At 47.2% G+C, this 17,464-nt stretch overlaps 9 protein-coding genes across 9 annotated transcripts; 2 read left to right on the plus strand and 7 right to left on the minus strand.

Annotated features, from left to right (window-relative positions):
• Positions 1–458: 458 nt before the first annotated feature.
• Positions 459–1,030, plus strand: N7466_008563 (uncharacterized protein; the record flags this gene model as incomplete). The annotated part of the gene is made up of 2 exons (XM_057167952.1): positions 459–573; positions 705–1,030. 2 exons carry the CDS (start codon positions 459–461, stop codon positions 1,028–1,030), a joined length of 441 nt encoding a protein of 146 aa, XP_057018583.1.
• Positions 1,031–1,213: 183 nt separating this feature from the next.
• Positions 1,214–2,561, minus strand: N7466_008564 (type I glyceraldehyde-3-phosphate dehydrogenase; the record flags this gene model as incomplete). The annotated part of the gene is made up of 5 exons (XM_057167953.1): positions 1,214–1,309; positions 1,371–1,578; positions 1,639–1,753; positions 1,811–2,380; positions 2,474–2,561. The coding sequence occupies 5 exons, from the start codon at positions 2,559–2,561 to the stop codon at positions 1,214–1,216; spliced, it is 1,077 nt and encodes a 358-aa protein (XP_057018584.1).
• Positions 2,562–3,701: 1,140 nt separating this feature from the next.
• Positions 3,702–5,273, minus strand: N7466_008565 (uncharacterized protein; the record flags this gene model as incomplete). Its single annotated transcript, XM_057167954.1, has 1 exon — positions 3,702–5,273. One exon carries the CDS (start codon positions 5,271–5,273, stop codon positions 3,702–3,704), a length of 1,572 nt encoding a protein of 523 aa, XP_057018585.1.
• Positions 5,274–5,785: 512 nt separating this feature from the next.
• N7466_008566 (cytochrome P450) lies at positions 5,786–7,778 on the minus strand (the record flags this gene model as incomplete). The annotated part of the gene is made up of 7 exons (XM_057167955.1): positions 5,786–6,182; positions 6,254–6,525; positions 6,580–6,827; positions 6,881–7,032; positions 7,101–7,292; positions 7,378–7,510; positions 7,580–7,778. The coding sequence occupies 7 exons, from the start codon at positions 7,776–7,778 to the stop codon at positions 5,786–5,788; spliced, it is 1,593 nt and encodes a 530-aa protein (XP_057018586.1).
• A 1,136-nt stretch (positions 7,779–8,914) lies between these two features.
• Positions 8,915–9,247, minus strand: N7466_008567 (uncharacterized protein; the record flags this gene model as incomplete). The annotated part of the gene is made up of 1 exon (XM_057167956.1): positions 8,915–9,247. One exon carries the CDS (start codon positions 9,245–9,247, stop codon positions 8,915–8,917), a length of 333 nt encoding a protein of 110 aa, XP_057018587.1.
• Positions 9,248–11,483: 2,236 nt separating this feature from the next.
• On the plus strand, positions 11,484–12,352 carry N7466_008568 (uncharacterized protein; the record flags this gene model as incomplete). Its single annotated transcript, XM_057167957.1, has 2 exons — positions 11,484–11,575; positions 11,629–12,352. 2 exons carry the CDS (start codon positions 11,484–11,486, stop codon positions 12,350–12,352), a joined length of 816 nt encoding a protein of 271 aa, XP_057018588.1.
• Positions 12,353–12,396: 44 nt separating this feature from the next.
• On the minus strand, positions 12,397–13,594 carry N7466_008569 (retinol dehydrogenase; the record flags this gene model as incomplete). The annotated part of the gene is made up of 6 exons (XM_057167958.1): positions 12,397–12,649; positions 12,702–12,994; positions 13,052–13,105; positions 13,167–13,206; positions 13,266–13,454; positions 13,518–13,594. 6 exons carry the CDS (start codon positions 13,592–13,594, stop codon positions 12,397–12,399), a joined length of 906 nt encoding a protein of 301 aa, XP_057018589.1.
• An 808-nt stretch (positions 13,595–14,402) lies between these two features.
• N7466_008570 (uncharacterized protein) lies at positions 14,403–15,476 on the minus strand (the record flags this gene model as incomplete). The annotated part of the gene is made up of 3 exons (XM_057167959.1): positions 14,403–14,896; positions 14,975–15,392; positions 15,444–15,476. The coding sequence occupies 3 exons, from the start codon at positions 15,474–15,476 to the stop codon at positions 14,403–14,405; spliced, it is 945 nt and encodes a 314-aa protein (XP_057018590.1).
• Positions 15,477–16,160: 684 nt separating this feature from the next.
• N7466_008571 (putative tartrate dehydrogenase) lies at positions 16,161–17,382 on the minus strand (the record flags this gene model as incomplete). The annotated part of the gene is made up of 3 exons (XM_057167960.1): positions 16,161–16,511; positions 16,567–17,057; positions 17,127–17,382. 3 exons carry the CDS (start codon positions 17,380–17,382, stop codon positions 16,161–16,163), a joined length of 1,098 nt encoding a protein of 365 aa, XP_057018591.1.
• Positions 17,383–17,464: the final 82 nt, after the last annotated feature.

Genomic DNA, 17,464 nt, shown 5'->3' on the forward strand with positions numbered 1-17,464 from the left:
CAAGAATTTCTACCAGTAACAGTAACCATATCCGCGATTTCCTAACAGAAGTACGTACGACGTACTTGTCTTATTTACTGTGCTTAATAAATTTGGAGGATCATCCCCAAAATCTGCCCCATGGCTGTTTCGAAGCGAGACTTGAAACGCATTTCTTATGGGTCCCGACTACCTAAATGGCTCGGCGGGTTCCCCCCTGACCATGAATTAAAGCTTTAAGTTATCAATCATAGTTTATTTTTGGTCTTTATGTTATATCGAAATTATTTTGTGTCAGATAAACCTTTATAGGTGTCTGATGAGACCAAAATTCGGAGATGAGCCGACATCCACCATTCACCTGGACATGTGGTGCGTAGTATATAAAGACATCGCGCAGCACCGATACTCAATTTTGGAAGCAGTAGAGACATTCTAAACAATTGGAACTCCAATTTTCAGTTACAATTCTCACCAAAATGCACTTCACTACTCTCTTCGCCCTGGTGGCCACCGCAGTCACGGTCTCGGCCACCGTCGACCCATGTTCATCGAACACAAAGGGTTACAAGCCAACCAGCTTGAACTGCTCTGGTAAGTGGATTTTACTATGATCAAACCGGAACCACTTCCTACACCTACCCACGCCACACCGTTCCTTCCCAATGCCTTGCCCTACCTAACTATCAGGTCCACGACGAAGACTGACTATAATCTTGCTACAGCTGCCAAAGTCTCGACTGCCATCCAAGCTGCCGAGTGCTCCCACAACACCCGCGTCTCCGGTACCCAAACCTTTGCTGTCTTCGAGACTGATCATCAGTACGACGATGACACCGGTGCCCCCTACGGTACATGCAGCGCTTATACTTGTGATGCCCCGGCGAGTGATGAGTTGGAGGAAAGCTCAGACTACTGGGTCTTCTACTGGAGTGATGATGGAGAGGACAGCGGTGTCGGTACCGGCTGTATTAAGGATCCACAGACTGGCGTCTGTGGCTGTGAGGACTCGGATGGAACTTTCATTTCCGGCAGCGACAGCTGTACTTAGATGTGCGTTGCATTCGCTCAGGCCTGTTTCATCCCTCGGAAGAGGAGAGCAACTAAGCAGACAAATATAAAAGATATTCATATTAAACGGAAGCACTGCGCCCGAATGCATTAACTAGACACCTTGGAAATCATCTATTTGTTATTATATTTTTCATGAAATCGAAAGACCGTACCGGTCTATCTAATTAGCCTCTTGGGCATGCACAAAAGTCGTCAAATCAAGAAGTCGGTTCGAGTATCCCCACTCGTTGTCGTACCATGCCATAATCTTGAAGAACTGTGAAAAAGTTAGCACTGAATCGGGCTAATGATCTCGAGAAATAATAAAGCAAGCATACCTGAGGGTTCAGCTCTGCACATGCTGGCGCATCAATGATAGCGCTGTATGGGCTACCGTTGTAGTCGCTGCTCACCAGCTCCTGATCGGTGACGCGAAGAACTCCAGCCATACTCGATTTTGAGGCAAGGCGGAACTTGGACATGATTTCTGAGAGAGAGGTAGGCTTCTCGGTGCAGACTGTAAGATCGATCATGGAGACGTTGGGTCTGGAAGTGCTTTGTTAGCTTGCGCCTTTCCACAGGAACCTGGAGGTGGAAATGACTTACGTGGGAACTCGGATGGAGACACCGGTCACCTTGCCCTTCAACTCGGGCAAAACGGTGGCGACGGCCTTGGCGGCACCGGTGGTGGTGGGAATTATATTGTTGAAGACACCTCGGCCTGGAAAGGGTTAGGAAATTGTTTACTGATGTTGGACTAGAGAAAGATATTGCTTACCCAGACGAGCGTTCTTCTTGCTGTATCCGTCCAGAACCTGCTGAGATCGGGTAGCAGCGTGCACAGTAGTCAAGAAGCCTTGAGTAATGCCGAAAGACTCTTGGAGAACCTTCAAGACAGGTGTGACACAGTTGGTTGTGCAGCTTGCATTGGACACGACACGGCACTCTTCACTGGGGGTATAATCGTCGGAGTTCACGCCGTAGACAAAGGTAGGTGCGTCTGAGCTAGGCGCGGAGATAAGCACACGCTTGGCGTTACCGTAGGTGATGTGCTCCATTGCGAGGTCGCGCTTTGTGAACTTTCCAGTGCATTCGAGGACGTAGTCGGCTCCCAAGGAAGCCCAGTCAAGCTTCTTCAAGTCACGCTCTGATGTAAGAGCCACTCGCTTTCCATCGATGGTGATCAGGTTATCTGACAGAGCTTGAATGTCGACTCGCTCATCAAGGTTTCCCATTGAGGAATCATAGCGGATGAGGTAGATGAGGTCTTCGACGGTAACACATGTGTGGTTGATAGCAACGACCTGGATATCAGATCGGACAAGAGCAGCGCGGAGAACATTGCGACCTATGAGGAAGCTGTTGGTTAGCTTGTGTTGAACTTTTTTTTTCTTTTTTTTTTTTCTGTGTTTAGTTTGATTGGGTAGCATAGATCTCTTACCTATACGACCAAATCCATTGATGCCGACATTACAGGCTGATGGAGAAATGGTCTGGCCAACGGGCACGTCATTGATTGAAGGCGCCATGATAAATGTGATTAATGAAGAGAAGGGTATTCAAAAAGATTCTTTTATAAAATTTGGACTTGTTAGAGATATGGCTTAAATTTATTCTATTATCAGAGAAATTTTCACCAGAACAGACGAGTTATAAGTATAGTCCAGACCACCGCCAGACCCATCAAGATGTCATAAAAACCCCTCTTAACCCGACTTGTTCCGCCACAGCACGGATCCTGATTCGGCTTCCAACAAGGTTAACAGCCCAAGCAAGATATGATTAAGGAATGATAGCAGGCCTTTCTCAAGATCCCATCACCAACCGAGCCCCGTTCGGCGGTACCGCATCGGATATCCGGTTGTGATGGATCTAACGGCAACCAATAGCGGCGTCTCATCGCCCCGAAATTCCCGCTTCCACTTCCCGAGCAACGCGGACATGGCCAACTCCGCCTATAAACGTGACGAACAAGCCTTGTCATCTCGGCTGGTCTACTGGGTCTGATGGGGCTTTTTCAACTCCGGGGTAAAAGTAGCGAATATCGGAGGAAGTTGAAGTAGATTTGGCCCTTTCCATTGGCCCTTCTTCAGTGCTCGGCGTCAGACTGGGTTAGGGACCACTTTTCGTGTCTGGGATCAGGTTCGTGGGTCCCAATTACTTTTGCGTGCGTTGTGATTTGCGGTTGAAATCTATTCCCGACCTTGGCTTGCTCCTTTCCTCCGCATCGGCATTCCGATGCGTGGTTTTATCATACCGCGGTCTGCCAAGATTCCGGTCTCGCCGGCCTCGATGCCGAGTGTACTATGTTTGGCGAGTTTTTATTTTGGATCACGGCAATTCAAGGGGGCAATAGCTGATGTAAAATCAACTCTATTGCGGATAGAGATCAACTTGATTTCGGATAGATGTTATACCAATGCCCGGTTTTACAATATGTAAAATCGACTGTCAAGGTTATCATTGAACCGTCTTCTACACTCAGCAATCACCTCCTCGTGCCCTACATGTCATACTTCAATTCAAACTGGTTTAAACGCGGGCTTTATTCTTATCTTTTATTATCTTTTATTTTATTTTTATTTCTAAAAACACCACGCGTCGTGGACGGAAATCTGCAGCAAATGATATTCACAGGCGACTGCTATGTTACTATACACAATTTCAAATCAGGCATTCTCCTTCATTTCGACAAAACACTCCTCCTTTTCTTCGTTATGAGCCATCAAGTCTGCCTCAGTCACCTCACCCTGAGGCAAATTCCGCGCCATAGAAACAATTTGCCAAGGAGACGAAGCATCGCGAAACACATGATTCAACAACTCCAAGTTGCGATTCATGGTCTCCGGATAAAAGAAATACACCAAGACGGGAATACAGGCCGATAGAATCGCATACATGATATAGTATTGGTACCCGATGGTATCAAGAGCCACTGGGGTAACCATCACAACGACAAAGTTCCACAGCCAGTGATTCGCAGTGGAAATAGACGCCATTGCAACTCGCAAACGCACCGGCGCAACTTCAGTGCAGTAAAGGAAATTCCCACCCAAAAACCCAATGGGGTAGAAGAGGTTGAAAAGAAAGATGAAACAAGCAGACGCTATCGATGCGTGTTTGTTACTGGAGTCGAAGCTGGCTGTAATAGCCAGCGCCGCCATACACGCTGACATGCCGGCCCCACTGACGATAAACAAAGTGCGACGGCCTAAGCGATCGATGGCGAAGAATGCGATGAAACAACAGAGAAACTTCCAGGTAAGCGCACATGCAGCCAGAATAGAGGAAAGTTCAGAGCTCATATGCAGATTATTCTTGAAAATTGTAGATGCGTATACCGAGATGAGGTTTCCACCGCACATCTGCTGAAAGAACTGTAGGACGATGCAAAGGCCAAAACGATATAGTAAACGTTCTTCATCATCTTTCGAGAACATTTCTCTAATTGCGCCTTTCGATTGGGATGTAGCTTCCAATGACAGTTCGATGCCGGCGATTTCGGATTTAATGCTTTCGTCACTAAGAGATAGGCCTTTGTATGCTGCCAAGTTGGTTGATGCTTCATCCACCCTGTTGACACGAACAAGCCAACGCGGTGACTCTGGAAGAAGAAAGACAGACACCAAAATGACAATAGAAGGGAAGAATGACACGGCTAGTGGTCCTCGCCACTGACCGGTGTTCGTGTCAGGAAGCTTGGTGAATGCAAAGTCGACCCAATTGCAAAGAGCGTACCCAAGACACAAGAAAATGCCCGAAGCAATAACATGCTGGCCACGAGTTTTGGCAGAAGAGCATTCGGACTGCCAGACCGGGACAGCGACACTGAATTGACCGGTCCCCATACCGAGTATAATTCGACCGACGGTAAATTGGATCAGTGAATAGGCCGAGACCTGAAGCAACTGTCCAATAATGGTAAGGATTGAGCCGATAAAGATCGTCTTACGACGCCCAAGTCGCTCGGAAAGAACAGTGCAAGACAGGGCACCCATCAACGCCCCAATCTGGAAAGATGCAATCACAGCACCTTTTCCGGTCGAATTCTTCGCTTCCACCGCACCCGTTGTGTTAATTGTGTCGATTTGAGGAAAAATATGGACCCAGCTCTGCAGCGTTGCCAGGGGACCAGCGCCGGCTTGATTGTAGCCAAAGATAATGAAAGCTGGGGCCACGATCAGGATAATTTGGGCTAAGCGAAGGGCCCTTCCTGTTAAGCCTAAGAATATTGGAGCCATGATTGCGGAGTTGAGACCAGCTCTTGTAGTTGAGAAAAGGAGATAAATGAATCAAACAAGTGAGAGAAAAAGGTGCCATGTTGTTTTTATAATTATTTCCGCACGGTACCATCCCCAGATTATCAAATGTCCGACAACAGCTGCGCTTGTCTTGGTGACCCCATAAACCTGGGGAAGCGGACCAAGACATCCCCGCAGAAGTACGGGATGGGGAAATGCATGGAGATCGGCTTGCTTTGCTGAACGCTGACTGGTTGGTATTTAGGAGGCGAAAAGTTGGGGAAACTGACCCACGTCCGGCGGAGGAGGCAATGTCCGGCTTGGCGACATTAGGCTGGAGTGGCATAACCCCAGGTATTATGTACAGCGGGGCGCCTATGCAATGACTCATTACATGTTGTAAGTTGATAAATGATATTTTCTTTCCGTTGGCGACCTGAATTTGCCCACTGTTCGTCTGGTGTGTAATGCTTCCACAATCATTCATTGAAAATTCACAATATGTACGATTCTTAACCTCGGACATTGTCAAGTTCGGAGCCGTCACCTTCCTCCCAGGGGTGTTCATGCTCCACCGAAAGGATCAGCTCTTCATGCGCAGCACTCCGGGGTGTGACCTGTAGCTTGTATGGGACTGGATGGCTGATAACTCCAGGCTGGAATTCCGGCTTTAAATCTACCTCAACATCGTTCTCCACAGGTTTGCTGATTTTAAACGCTGCGAGCGACTTTGCAACACTGAGCCATACTGTACTGTCTGCCAAGATTCGACCAGGACAGATGCGACGCCCAAAACCAAAGACAAAGCCACTCGGATCCATTTCCGGGCTCTGGCCATCGATTTCCAAGAAGCGTTCTGGCTTAAAGACCATAGGATCGCGATACAACATGGGATCGTGCATCATACCCCTATTCCACAAATTAGAACAGATCACATGGGCGAAATCTTCCCGACTCAATTTATCGAACCCCAAACTCACCAAATGTTCGGCATGACAAGAGAACCCTTCGGAAGAAAATACCCCTCGTACGTGTCATCAGCTGTCGAAACATGTGGGACTCCCATCGGTACTACAGTATGCCATCGGAAGACCTCCTTTACCACGGCGTTGACATAAGGCAGCTGTTCGCGGTCTGCTAATGTGGGAAGTCGGCCAGTCCCGATCACCCTGTCAATCTCATCATGGGCCTTAGTCTGGACTTCGGTCCTCAATGCCATCGCGATGAAGAATGCCCCGACTGAAGATACGGTCTAATTCATGTTCAGCAATAGAATAATTGGCGAGGGGATAGGGAGGTAACAAACCGTGTCAGCACCCGCGACATAGAGCGATGCAGTTGTCCATCGGGCAACCAACTCTTCCTCTGATCCGGGCAATGGAATCCCATTTGTTTTAAATAGATCGGAAAGAAAAGATGGCTCGTATCTGCCATTCTCAATCCGCTGTTGAACAAGGGTGTAAGGCTTTTTCGCAACGTCCTCGAGATTTTTCCTCCATTCCGCCGCGGTTCGCTTGAACGAAGCCCCCGGAAACCAGGCGGGGACATATTTTACTGGATTCGTATTAGCTTTGGAAGTGAGAGTGGGAGTTATGTGCCCAACTTACATGCTGGAATTATATCCACAAGCCAAGTGCCTGGTGTCGTAGCAATTGAGAATTGCTCTAGGGACACATTTGCGAGGTTCACCAACAGATCTTGGCTATGCGGCTCAACTCTGTAACCATAGGCGATTTTGAGAATGATCGCTCCTGCCTCACTGTTAAGCTTGGTCATTAACTGGGATCTATTTTGCTAGTGGCATTTTGGGTATTGGGAATCACTGACGTCTGGATATGCTGCGTGAGGTTCTTTTGGTTTTTAAGAACACGCCACAAAAAGCGATGGGTCTCCACCTCCTGCAGCGGTGTATACTGCGCAACGATTTTTTCCGAGCTAAAGTATGGTTTCAGAAGTTTCTTATAGGCTCTGAACCGGTCGGTGTATGGCTGCATAGATAACGCATGCTCCCAGCCCACCCTGTTGCCTTGTTAATGCAAGTCCCGATGAGTTCGACTTTTTTTCCCCGTGTTAGATCAACATTGGAAGGGATTTTAAAACTGACAATTCAGAGGCAAATGCCATATTAGGTCTTGACGAGTACAGCGAGGCGCGTTTGCGTAAAAGATCTGACGCTATCTTCGTATCATTTATGATAACGAGTGTCTGTCCCATCACCGTCACGGAGCTTATGGGCCCTACGGATAAATTTTCACATCAGCAATAGAAAAGAGAAGATAACCGTTGATGCACATCTTTGTACGTACCATACAATTCTTTATGTTTTAACCAATGCATCCAATCCTGCACACCTGGAGGCGGCAGATCGGCAAGGTTTCCCACGATTGGCCTAGGTTTCGGCCCTGGCGGTAGTGGCCCCGTGGGCTTTTTAGGTGTTATCCATAGTCTCACAACATAAAGAGCGAGTAGACCCAGTACGGAGTTTAGGATAATGTTTGACGACATTATGGCTGATTGTGCACGATCTTCCAAGATTGTAAAGTGTTAAGTTGAAATGAAAGAAAAGTGAGATTTCGAATTGCAGATGTCCAGTGAGGACTACTGTTATTCCTTTCATGCTAGTCTTCTGCAGCCTTATCAAATTTCTACTGTGCTTATTCACTAAAATGCCATACATAACTTTGCCAAGATCCCGGCACTTCAATGGTCGCCGAACGAAACAAATTTTTTCGATTAAGCCCTGCAACATTATGAGAAGCCTCGTCCTGTGAATGGCTACTACGAGGCAAGCGGGCCTGAGCCGCCTGACATAACTATCAGAAAGATAGTCCTTCGCTTACCGTATTTGAGCATGACAGCGTCGAAAATAGAATTTTCGGGCCAACATTGGCCACAAGCATGCAGCTTGAATAAGTGCCCCATAGGCCATAACCTTACATATGCCCTACGCCGCATTTGCGGCCGCACCCGCACCCGGGGCCGCACGCCTTACCCGCAACAAAGAAAAACAGGAATGAAGAAATGAAGATAGTTTGATCATTGGTCAAGGAGATAGCGGAGTTAGGAATTATCGAGACAATTCATATCTTGCCCCACCAGACTCTATAACTAGTCAACTAACTATAGTTACTCACGGTCGCCTATGATTGGTGATAATCTACACCTTTACTACTACTCAAGTACTTCCGGGCAAAATCCCATCACATGATCTCCCCAAGTACGAAGTTTCTCTAAGTAAATAAGCTCTCTTGGAATACCTAGGCCTTGCCCAGGAAGGAACATTTGAAGGTTCCACAAGGCTCTCAGCTATGAATCGGTTCACTATGAAATCAGTTCCTTCCGCAGTTCTGTACTTCTACGCGTCTTCCCATGTTCAAATGTTAGTACTCATTTTATGTGACCAACTAATTACCACAATTGATACGAGATCGCTTCCAAAATGTGAAGACCAGGTAGGTTCAAATGTTTACTGTAAAATCGAAATTCTCAAAATCTTATGAATTTGCATTCGCACCGACCCATAGGGCCAACTAGATTTCGTAACTATATCTTCTGGTTCATCCCCTCCCCTTCGGCAAGATAAACCTCAAACATCTGAACGAAACCTCCGCAGCATAATCTGCACCGAATTGCACAATGATCTAGTTGAAGCAGAGCACCGAGTACACCCATCCAATTTCCGTGTTGGTGCAGCCCCAGGTTTCGCCCTTGTGATGGCCAACATTCTGCGATTCACCACCGCAGTGAGACCCACTGAACAGCGTACAGTAGGTACCGCTCTCCTTGCCGGCACTCACCCCGAAAGAGGCGGCACCGCCGTTGAGATCGGTGCAAGTTCCCTCGACACTGGATCCCAGACTCTGATAGGCGTTGCAGTCGCAATCATCGCAGCTGTATGCATAGAAGGAATCGGCGGCTGCCATTGATCCGTAGCTGACCAGGAGAAGAGAGGGGAGAAGCGTCTTGAATTGCATGGCTAAAAGTTATAGGTCAGTGGTGCTATCGATTGAAGTTATCTGGCTGCGTATGTACTCACTGGCGGTAGATCAGGTTCTAACGTGCAAGATAGAAGTCTTGGGGATTGTGGATTGTGAATTGGAAGTGTTGATTCTGATGTTGATGTTATAACATGATCTTAGACGGGGCATTCAGACCCTTTTTATAGACGAAATTGAGATCATAGTCCGCAGAGGATTCTCCTTTGAGCATCGAGTGGCAGTCCCATGATCCAGCCTCTCGAGCAACGGAGTTTTGTCGACCTGCCAATTCCGTCTAGCTTATCTGACCTGTTGCCCAGAATGGTTTGTTGAATACGTCTGCCTTGTACGTCGGCAGTCCCGGATGAGCGGTGTAATTGAGATCTGCATTAGTGAAACACGAACGATGCTAAGATCAGGCCTCCCACAGGGCTATATCGTATTTCAAGGTTGAAGCTGAATGGACTGCTCGGCTACACCGTGCCTAAACAAACTAGGTCGCAAGCTTGCAGGTGGCAAGTTCTCCGATGAACCAATTGGATTGAAGATATCTCATTTTTTCCAGGCCCCTGTTCGCTGATTGCGGCTAAGTTCAGGGTCTCGTCACTCTCGTGAACCGGTCCCTGCAGATAAGTGGGCCCTGAAAGCGGGTGACTCTTGGGGTATTGCCCAGTTGGCCCCACTGGGCAACAGCGCCCAATCTTTTTAGAAGAATCAATTCCTCAACCGCAATTGCCTCATTTGGCAAGTTTTTCGTTCACGAGTGAGGAGCGTACTAAATTGATAGGTAAATGTGGCAAATGCTTGTACGTGTATAATGGGTGCAAAACCACACAAATTATCAGCAAACATCTTTTCCGGCCACCATAATCATGCACGAGTCATGACTAAGGCATGTGACCATCCGACATCGCCGACATCGGTCCAAGGTAGACGGACACATCCCGGAGCATCACCTCTTCTTGCTTCTACAATACTTTGACGTAACCCGTCCGATTCCACTTGAGTCCAAGGTTCTGCTTCAAATGCCTCGGATTGTTGTTGTGTCCTGATTACTGAACCGGAAAATGGATCAAGCCTTGCTTGTCTGTACGACATGCAAGAAAGGGAAAAGACAGTGCGACAAGCGACTACCCTTCTGCTCTAGGTGTGAAAGGTACGTTGCGATGTATATAAAACGTTTTTCTACGAACTACCACTTATATTTTCAATGTTTTTTTTTTCTCTTCTAAATTTGTGTATTATGCAGGGCAAATAAAGTGTGCGAGTATCCACCCATCCCCACACCAACAGCTGTTCAATACCATGAAAATCGAAATCTACCGGATAGAACGTCAATTCAATCATGCTTGAGGTGCAAGCTTCACAAACGCAAATGTGATCGACTTGCTCCAAGTTGTTCCCGTTGTACCAGGCAAATCCCCCCCTTCGTCCCCTGATGTCAGCGTGCATGCGTGCGTGAGCCGGCATCAATTAGTCACCTCCCGGTTCCCATCCATTATCGGCCTCAGAAAGCTGACGCTTTATTGTAGGATAAACTCAACTTGTGATTACGGGCCCATTAATGATGCCTTGTCGTCTATGCTACCAACTACCGAAGATATACAATCATTTTTGTATTCATCCGACACGAGCTTGGGTTCAAGTCCCCTGTCAGCGGGAATTGAGAATCCGTTCGAGCCGCCGATCAAATACCGTCCCTACATGCCACTCTTACTCAAGTTTTGTGAGTCGCCCCTAGGTTTATAGTACCGAAAAAAAGTAACATACTGGTCCGCGAAAAGCTTGAATACAGTCAAAAAGCTCAATACAGCTGATATTTCTAACACCGATACTTTGAGTTAGTCTCAACGTCGATAGCCTCATCTTCCAACGTTGCTGTCACAAACAGCTTGGCTTCGCACCTCCACTCGAAATGGGTTGAGGTCGCGATGCTGGACCCTTGTCTATTCCACGCCACTATGTTCAGTGCGTCGGCAGCTGTTGATCACTTGAAAAACCGTGAACACAGTTTAATAACTTTATATCACCATGCATGGGCTATTCGTCTGATCAATGAACGTCTTAGCAAGGAAAACCCAATATTGAATTATGGGACATTCGCATCTGTTGTACCCTTGATACTTTACAATGTAAGAAATTAACCCTTGAATTGGGGACCCGCTCAGTATTTCCGCCTTGAGATTGGCTGCTGATGAAGAGACAGATGCTGGCGTTAGACAAAAATTCTGCAATGGCTCACCAAAGGGGCCTGGTAAAGATGTTGCTTTTGACACCAAAGGCGCGGAGGGACGGGATAGGACCACTTCTTGGTATTATAAAACTGTACGAATCAAAATATCTGCTTTTCTTTAAGTCTTGGTTTGACTCTCATGCAGGGCCATGCTCGCTCTGTCTTGCGTCTTTGATATTCCTCCCGACTGGGATTGCTTGCTCTCACCTGAAATTCGCTCTCACTCAATTCTCCGCAATCTTGTTGCCAGCGCCTTCTTTCACGGTAATAAATCCATTCTCGAAAAGGCAACCGTGGATACGATTCTGAATTTGTATGAGGCGGTCTCCCAATTGAGTCAAGTCGATGAAGTCGATGCCCCTTATATCGGCGAAGTGATCCGGCAATTGGTATCCCAGGCAAAGAAAGATGGCTTCTTGAATCCCATTCCAAGAAAACCAGCGCCTTTGAGTACTGCGGATAGAGTCAATATCTGCTGTCAGCTCTGTTCATTCATATTTTGGAAGCTACTCGAAGGCCGCGCCCTGCTTGAAGCTGGCAGTCCTGCAACGAATGTGGAAGAGACAAAGTTATTACTGGAAGTTTTGACGGAAGTAGAGCCTCGATTTTGGATTCAAAATGCCCCAGAAACCTTGATATGGATTGTATTCACAGGCATCGCTGTATCTGTTGATGAGAAGGATCGAGGAAAGTTTTTTGAAATCGGCGGCACTTCCCTAGCAGCCATTGATTCTGACAGCCTAGCTTTGGCCAGACAAGGCTGGAGGTACTTTGTTCTCTTAAGGAGGCTAGCTGGTCTTTCGTCGCCTTCTGAGATGCCCATTTATTTGTCATATAAGGAGGCTACCGGGCCTCTCATCGCCTTCTGAGATGCCAATTTGTACAGTATTAATAATATTAGAGATTTGTCTTATTATACTCTCTCTTCGGTCCAGACCCACAGATCATGTGCCATTGCTGAATCTCTCGCAGCTTTGCTAGCCGCTGAAACTTTACCAACCGGCAGAAGATACGCTCCATTATCGCGATTGATTTGGAGAGACATGGATGTCGCGGCATAAACAATGGCACCTGCTCCCTCGCGCGGACCTGGAGCACCTAGCTCCACAAGCGGCTTTATAAAGCGATACATCGGCGTTGATGACAGCGGACCATGCGATAATCCCCTGTGAACAATTAGAATGTACCGCAATAACGACAATTCATATCTGTACTTACGTTTTGACAGTCCCCGGATGCAGAGAAAGAGACATGATCTTGGCATATCTCTTTGCCAATTCTTTGGAATGTAGCACGTTGGCAAGTTTTGAATGGCCATACCGAGCCCAGACTGAGAAACCATCTTTCATGTTCATATCAGAAAAAAGCATGCCCTGCTTTGGCGCCAGCTTTTCGTGTCCGTCACTGGAGACATTCACAATTCGAACTGTGCCTTCTAGGGTAGACTCGGTCGTTTTCAAAAGGGTTGGAAGAAGCAATTTTGTCAGGAGAAAATGCCCGAGATAGTTCACCTAAGAAGGAAAATCAGTCATTGGAGTTTTGTTTCAAGGAAACAATAGAATATTTACCGCAAATTGCATTTCAAATCCATCTTTCGTTTCTTCGTAGGGCAAACACATCACCTAGAATAGATTCAGTACCCTGGCAGAGATAATTTGAAACACACAAAGAGCGGCCACCTACGCCAGCATTGTTCACCAGTATATGAAGAGTGGACTCAAGCCTACAAGCCAGAATCAGTACGTCGTATATCATGGGCTAACGGTCTTGCATGCTTCATACTGAGTAAATTCTTCAGCTGCCAGTCGGACACTGTCTAGGTCGGCAAGATCCAGGGGAAGGAAATGGACATCTGCGGAGGGAAACTCCTTCAGGATGTCATTTTTGGCAATCTTGACCTTCGAGTCTGAGCGACTGGCAATGTATACACGCGCACCATGTTTAGCCAACTCAATGCTTGTACCGAATCCTCTGTCAAGGGTTAATAAATTTCATCTTGCACCTTTTCGAAATGACCCGATCGCATGCACTCACAGGCCTGTGTGTCCGCCAGTCACTATAGCAACCTTTCCAGACAGATCGGGTGTCGATGACTTTGTAGTGCCCCCCATGATTGAATATCGGCAAGGAATACAAAAAGACTTGGAGTTTAGGGATCAATGAGTACCACGGGAAGCTTTATACTTAAGTATGCATTCGAGAGCACATAATGGGCGGTTTTAACCCTGGAAGGTGATAAAACACTGCGGATCTGTGTTCCAGAAATTTTCAAATCCATTTCCACACGCACTATCCCCTGCGTTGTTCCATTCTTGAGGTTGGTAACCATGTTGCCTTCCTAGGCTCCGCTTTTGTCAAGTGCGGGTGCGGCTCAAAACGCGGCGTGGGGTCGAATCGGTCGATCTCTACAGGGCAGCAGCTAATGTGCAGATGCATGTGGAATATCCTTTTCGATCGATCGTTAAATCCGAGTTTATCTCCTTCGACCTGCATGATCATCAATTATGAGAATTCGTATTTCAATGTTTCTTCAATGTTTCTTCTCAAGTGCGGCGTGCGGCCGCAAGTGCGGGTGTGGGACCCCGCTGGAGTGGCAAGAGGGGGCTACTAATGCAGTCTAGCCTGCTTAAATGTCAATATGCATAGTAACGGATTTAAGCAATAATTCGGAGGAGTAATAATCTTACTGCATACCGTCAGCCGATTAATAGTGTCCAATAACTAACTCTGTCCATTATCCAGTGGCCGTTCAAGCACAGACTGCTAGTAGCACCTCAAGTGCTGTGACAGGGCTAATCTTTGTATCATCAAAGTCACAATCGAAGCCAATGCAAGTTTTCGCAAAACCAATTATCATCCGGTAGATAAAATTAAATTTCCTGGCCCTACATGTATTTGCAAGGTGCCTCATCTGAATAATCAAGCATATGTGTACTTGGAAACGGCCTCTTGCAAGATCTCTTGGAACTCCTCCAGTGGAATGCCAAATCCCTCTTCAATCTTCTCGCTGAAGTCTGCACCATATCTATTTGTCTCCTCAAATAGCCCATACATGCCCAGCATCTGGTAGGCTGCAGAGTTGAGCCTATCCTGGACCCCATCGGCTGTGTCCTGAGCCCACATTTCCTTTCCTTGTTGAAGAAATGTTGAGAGCGGTATTTCGTTCTTACTCCATACTTCTCGGCTGTCGTCAGACTCGTCACTAACGAGAGCCGTAACCAGCTCATTGGAGCTAATAGTGTAGTCGGCAAAGTAGGCGGCGCGGTTCAGAAACGCGACCGGGTTTTTCAGAACAGCAACAGACGCTCTCCCAACCATATCTATGGCTGACATGCTGACTTTCTGGTCCCCAGATCCAAAGACCATGACCTCCTTGGATTCTCCATTTACCCAGAAGACACCTAGTGGAATGGCTATGAAGCTTGAATTAGTTGCGACGCGTTTCCCAAGAAAAAATAAGAGAAAAGAAACCGAGGAAAGAAAGAACTGACCCCAATCAAAGAATGGCCCTGTAATGATAGCGGTCCAGTTCAGCCCATGTTTCTCGGCAGCCGATTCAAGAATGCGCTGCGCTTTCAACTTCGGCTCAAAGATCGATAGTTCTTCAACGTTCGGGTTGAAAGTATCGCTGCTGAAGTCAGGGGTAATGATATGGCGTACGCCAGCATCGATTGCGGCTTGAACAATCTGCTCCTGAAATACCGCAACGTTTGGATTAAATGCCTCAATAATAGCATCTTGTCCGCTGAAGGCCTGTTTGAGTGATTCTGGAGAGCCATAGTCAACTGAAATCTTGACTGCTTCCGGAGGAAGATCAGACATAGAAGTCAGGGTTCTACCGCCAGCCGTGACAGAGAATGAGGCTTGGAGAAGGGCGGAGACAACGTGTCGTCCAACATTTCCGGTGGCCTAAGAACTGATTAGAGCCACATCCACCGTATCGAATCACAAATTACTCACACCTAGTACGATAACTTTGCGGATATCCTGCATTACAGCAATCTTTCCAAGGGGGTGGGCAATTTAACACGGGTTGCACGAAGAACTAATCTCTCAAGTTCTAAAATTTGATGAATTGATTATTGCATCTCTCTTGGAGGCTGCCTTTCCACTTCTTATACTTGTTGGTAGTTCTCGCCTCGGATTTTCTTACCTATCCATTTACTTCAGTCCTTGTCATTCAATATCATCCTATTTCTAATCATTGTTAATCAAAAATGGAGGAAGACGTCATACGCTTACCCTCCAGTCCGATCATTGGGTGCAAGACAAAGCAAGCAAGCATCTGTGAGAAGAAGGGGTACAGTCGGGTGGTGGGGTTTGACTTCGGTAGTCCACCGACACCGGCGGCAGCCCACTGAGCCCGGGCCCCGGGCTACCACCAAACCTGTCAGCCTGCCACAAGGTTCACTTTGAGTACTCCAGTTTCATTCTCGCAGGATATATATTACTAGGCAAATACGCAGGTAATGCATGGTTGGTTCAATGTTTTCTACTCTGTATTAAAAGCGCTCAGTTCTTCACGGCAAATATTTGCATAAAATCCAGCTATTGGAGTATCTACATTGTGAACATTTTGAACATGTCTGGAAGTATGGATGCTGGGGTTGAGGTATTCGCGCTTCAAAGGAATGTTCATTTTATAACATCAAATCTTTTAGTTTTGTACAAATTTATCTATTTAGAGCCCAGCTGTTTCTTGATCTCCGCAACAACAGCATCGGTGACCTCCTTGGTAGTTGCCTTTCCACCCAAATCGCGAGTGAGGACACCCTGTTCACAGACATTCTCAACACATTCCAACAACTTCTTGGATGCATCCTCCTCACCCAACCAAGCAAGCATCTCTGCAGCAGTCCAGAAAGTCGCCACGGGGTTAGAAATGCCCATTCCAGTGATATCGAAGGCAGAGCCGTGAATGGGCTCAAACATGCTGGGGAATTCGCGAGTAGGATCGAGATTAGATGTAGGAGCGATACCAATAGAGCCAGCCAGCGAAGCAGCAAGATCGGAGAGAATATCCGCGTGCTATAGAGTCATGTAAGTAACAGAATTCCCCAGATCGTGTGCGTGGTGTACTAACCAAGTTTGTCGCCACAATCGTATCCAAGCTCTCGGGCTTCAGGACCATCCGAGTAGTCATAGCATCGACAAGCATCTTGTCAACAGTGACATCCGGGAAGTCCACAGCAACTGCCTTGGCGACCTCATCCCAGAGAACCATGCCGTTACGCTGGGCATTGCTCTTAGTGACAACAGTCAGGAGCTTCCGCGGGCGCTTCTGAGCAGTCTCAAAGGCAAAGCGCATGATTCGCTCAGTTCCGTGTCGAGAGAAGATGGACACCTCGGTGGCGACTTCCCATGCCTTGCCTTGGTGGGAGCGACCACCCTGACCGGCATATTCGCCCTCGCTGTTCTCGCGAATGATCACCCAGTCAAGGTCTCCATTCTTGCAGTTGCGGAGAGGCGATTCAGTACCGCGGAAGACTCTAGTTGGGCGCACATTGGCATATTGCTGGAGGGGTTGGCAGATGGACAGGCGGAGACCCCACAGAGAGATGTGATCGGGGACGTCTATGACATATTAGCGATTCGGTGGTTTCAATCAATCAATATACCACTAAGTTGAATAAAAGTATTTACCTGGGGCACCAACAGCTCCAAAGAAAATGGCATCGTGCTTCTTCAGCTCGTCAAGTCCACCATCAGGGATGTACTTTCCAGTCTTCTTGTATGTCTCCGAGCTCCAATCATAGTGCTTGAAGTCCAGCTTGAAGGTCTGGAGTGTATCTGTCAAGGCGTTCAGAGCTGCGATACCGGCATCGATAACCTCGGGGCCAATGCCATCAGCAGGGATAGAGGCAATGCTGTAGGTCTTTCCTGAAACAGAAGGCGACATTTTGAGTTAAATAATATGAGATTCACAAAGTGAGATCGAGGTGTTGTGCAGTAGAGGGGTAAGGAATTTCTGCAATGCGGGG

Source organism: Penicillium verhagenii, assembly GCF_028828195.1.
Source record: "Penicillium verhagenii strain IBT 33310 chromosome Unknown utg000008l_segment0_segment0, whole genome shotgun sequence".
Taxonomy (NCBI): Eukaryota; Fungi; Ascomycota; class Eurotiomycetes; order Eurotiales; family Aspergillaceae; genus Penicillium; species Penicillium verhagenii.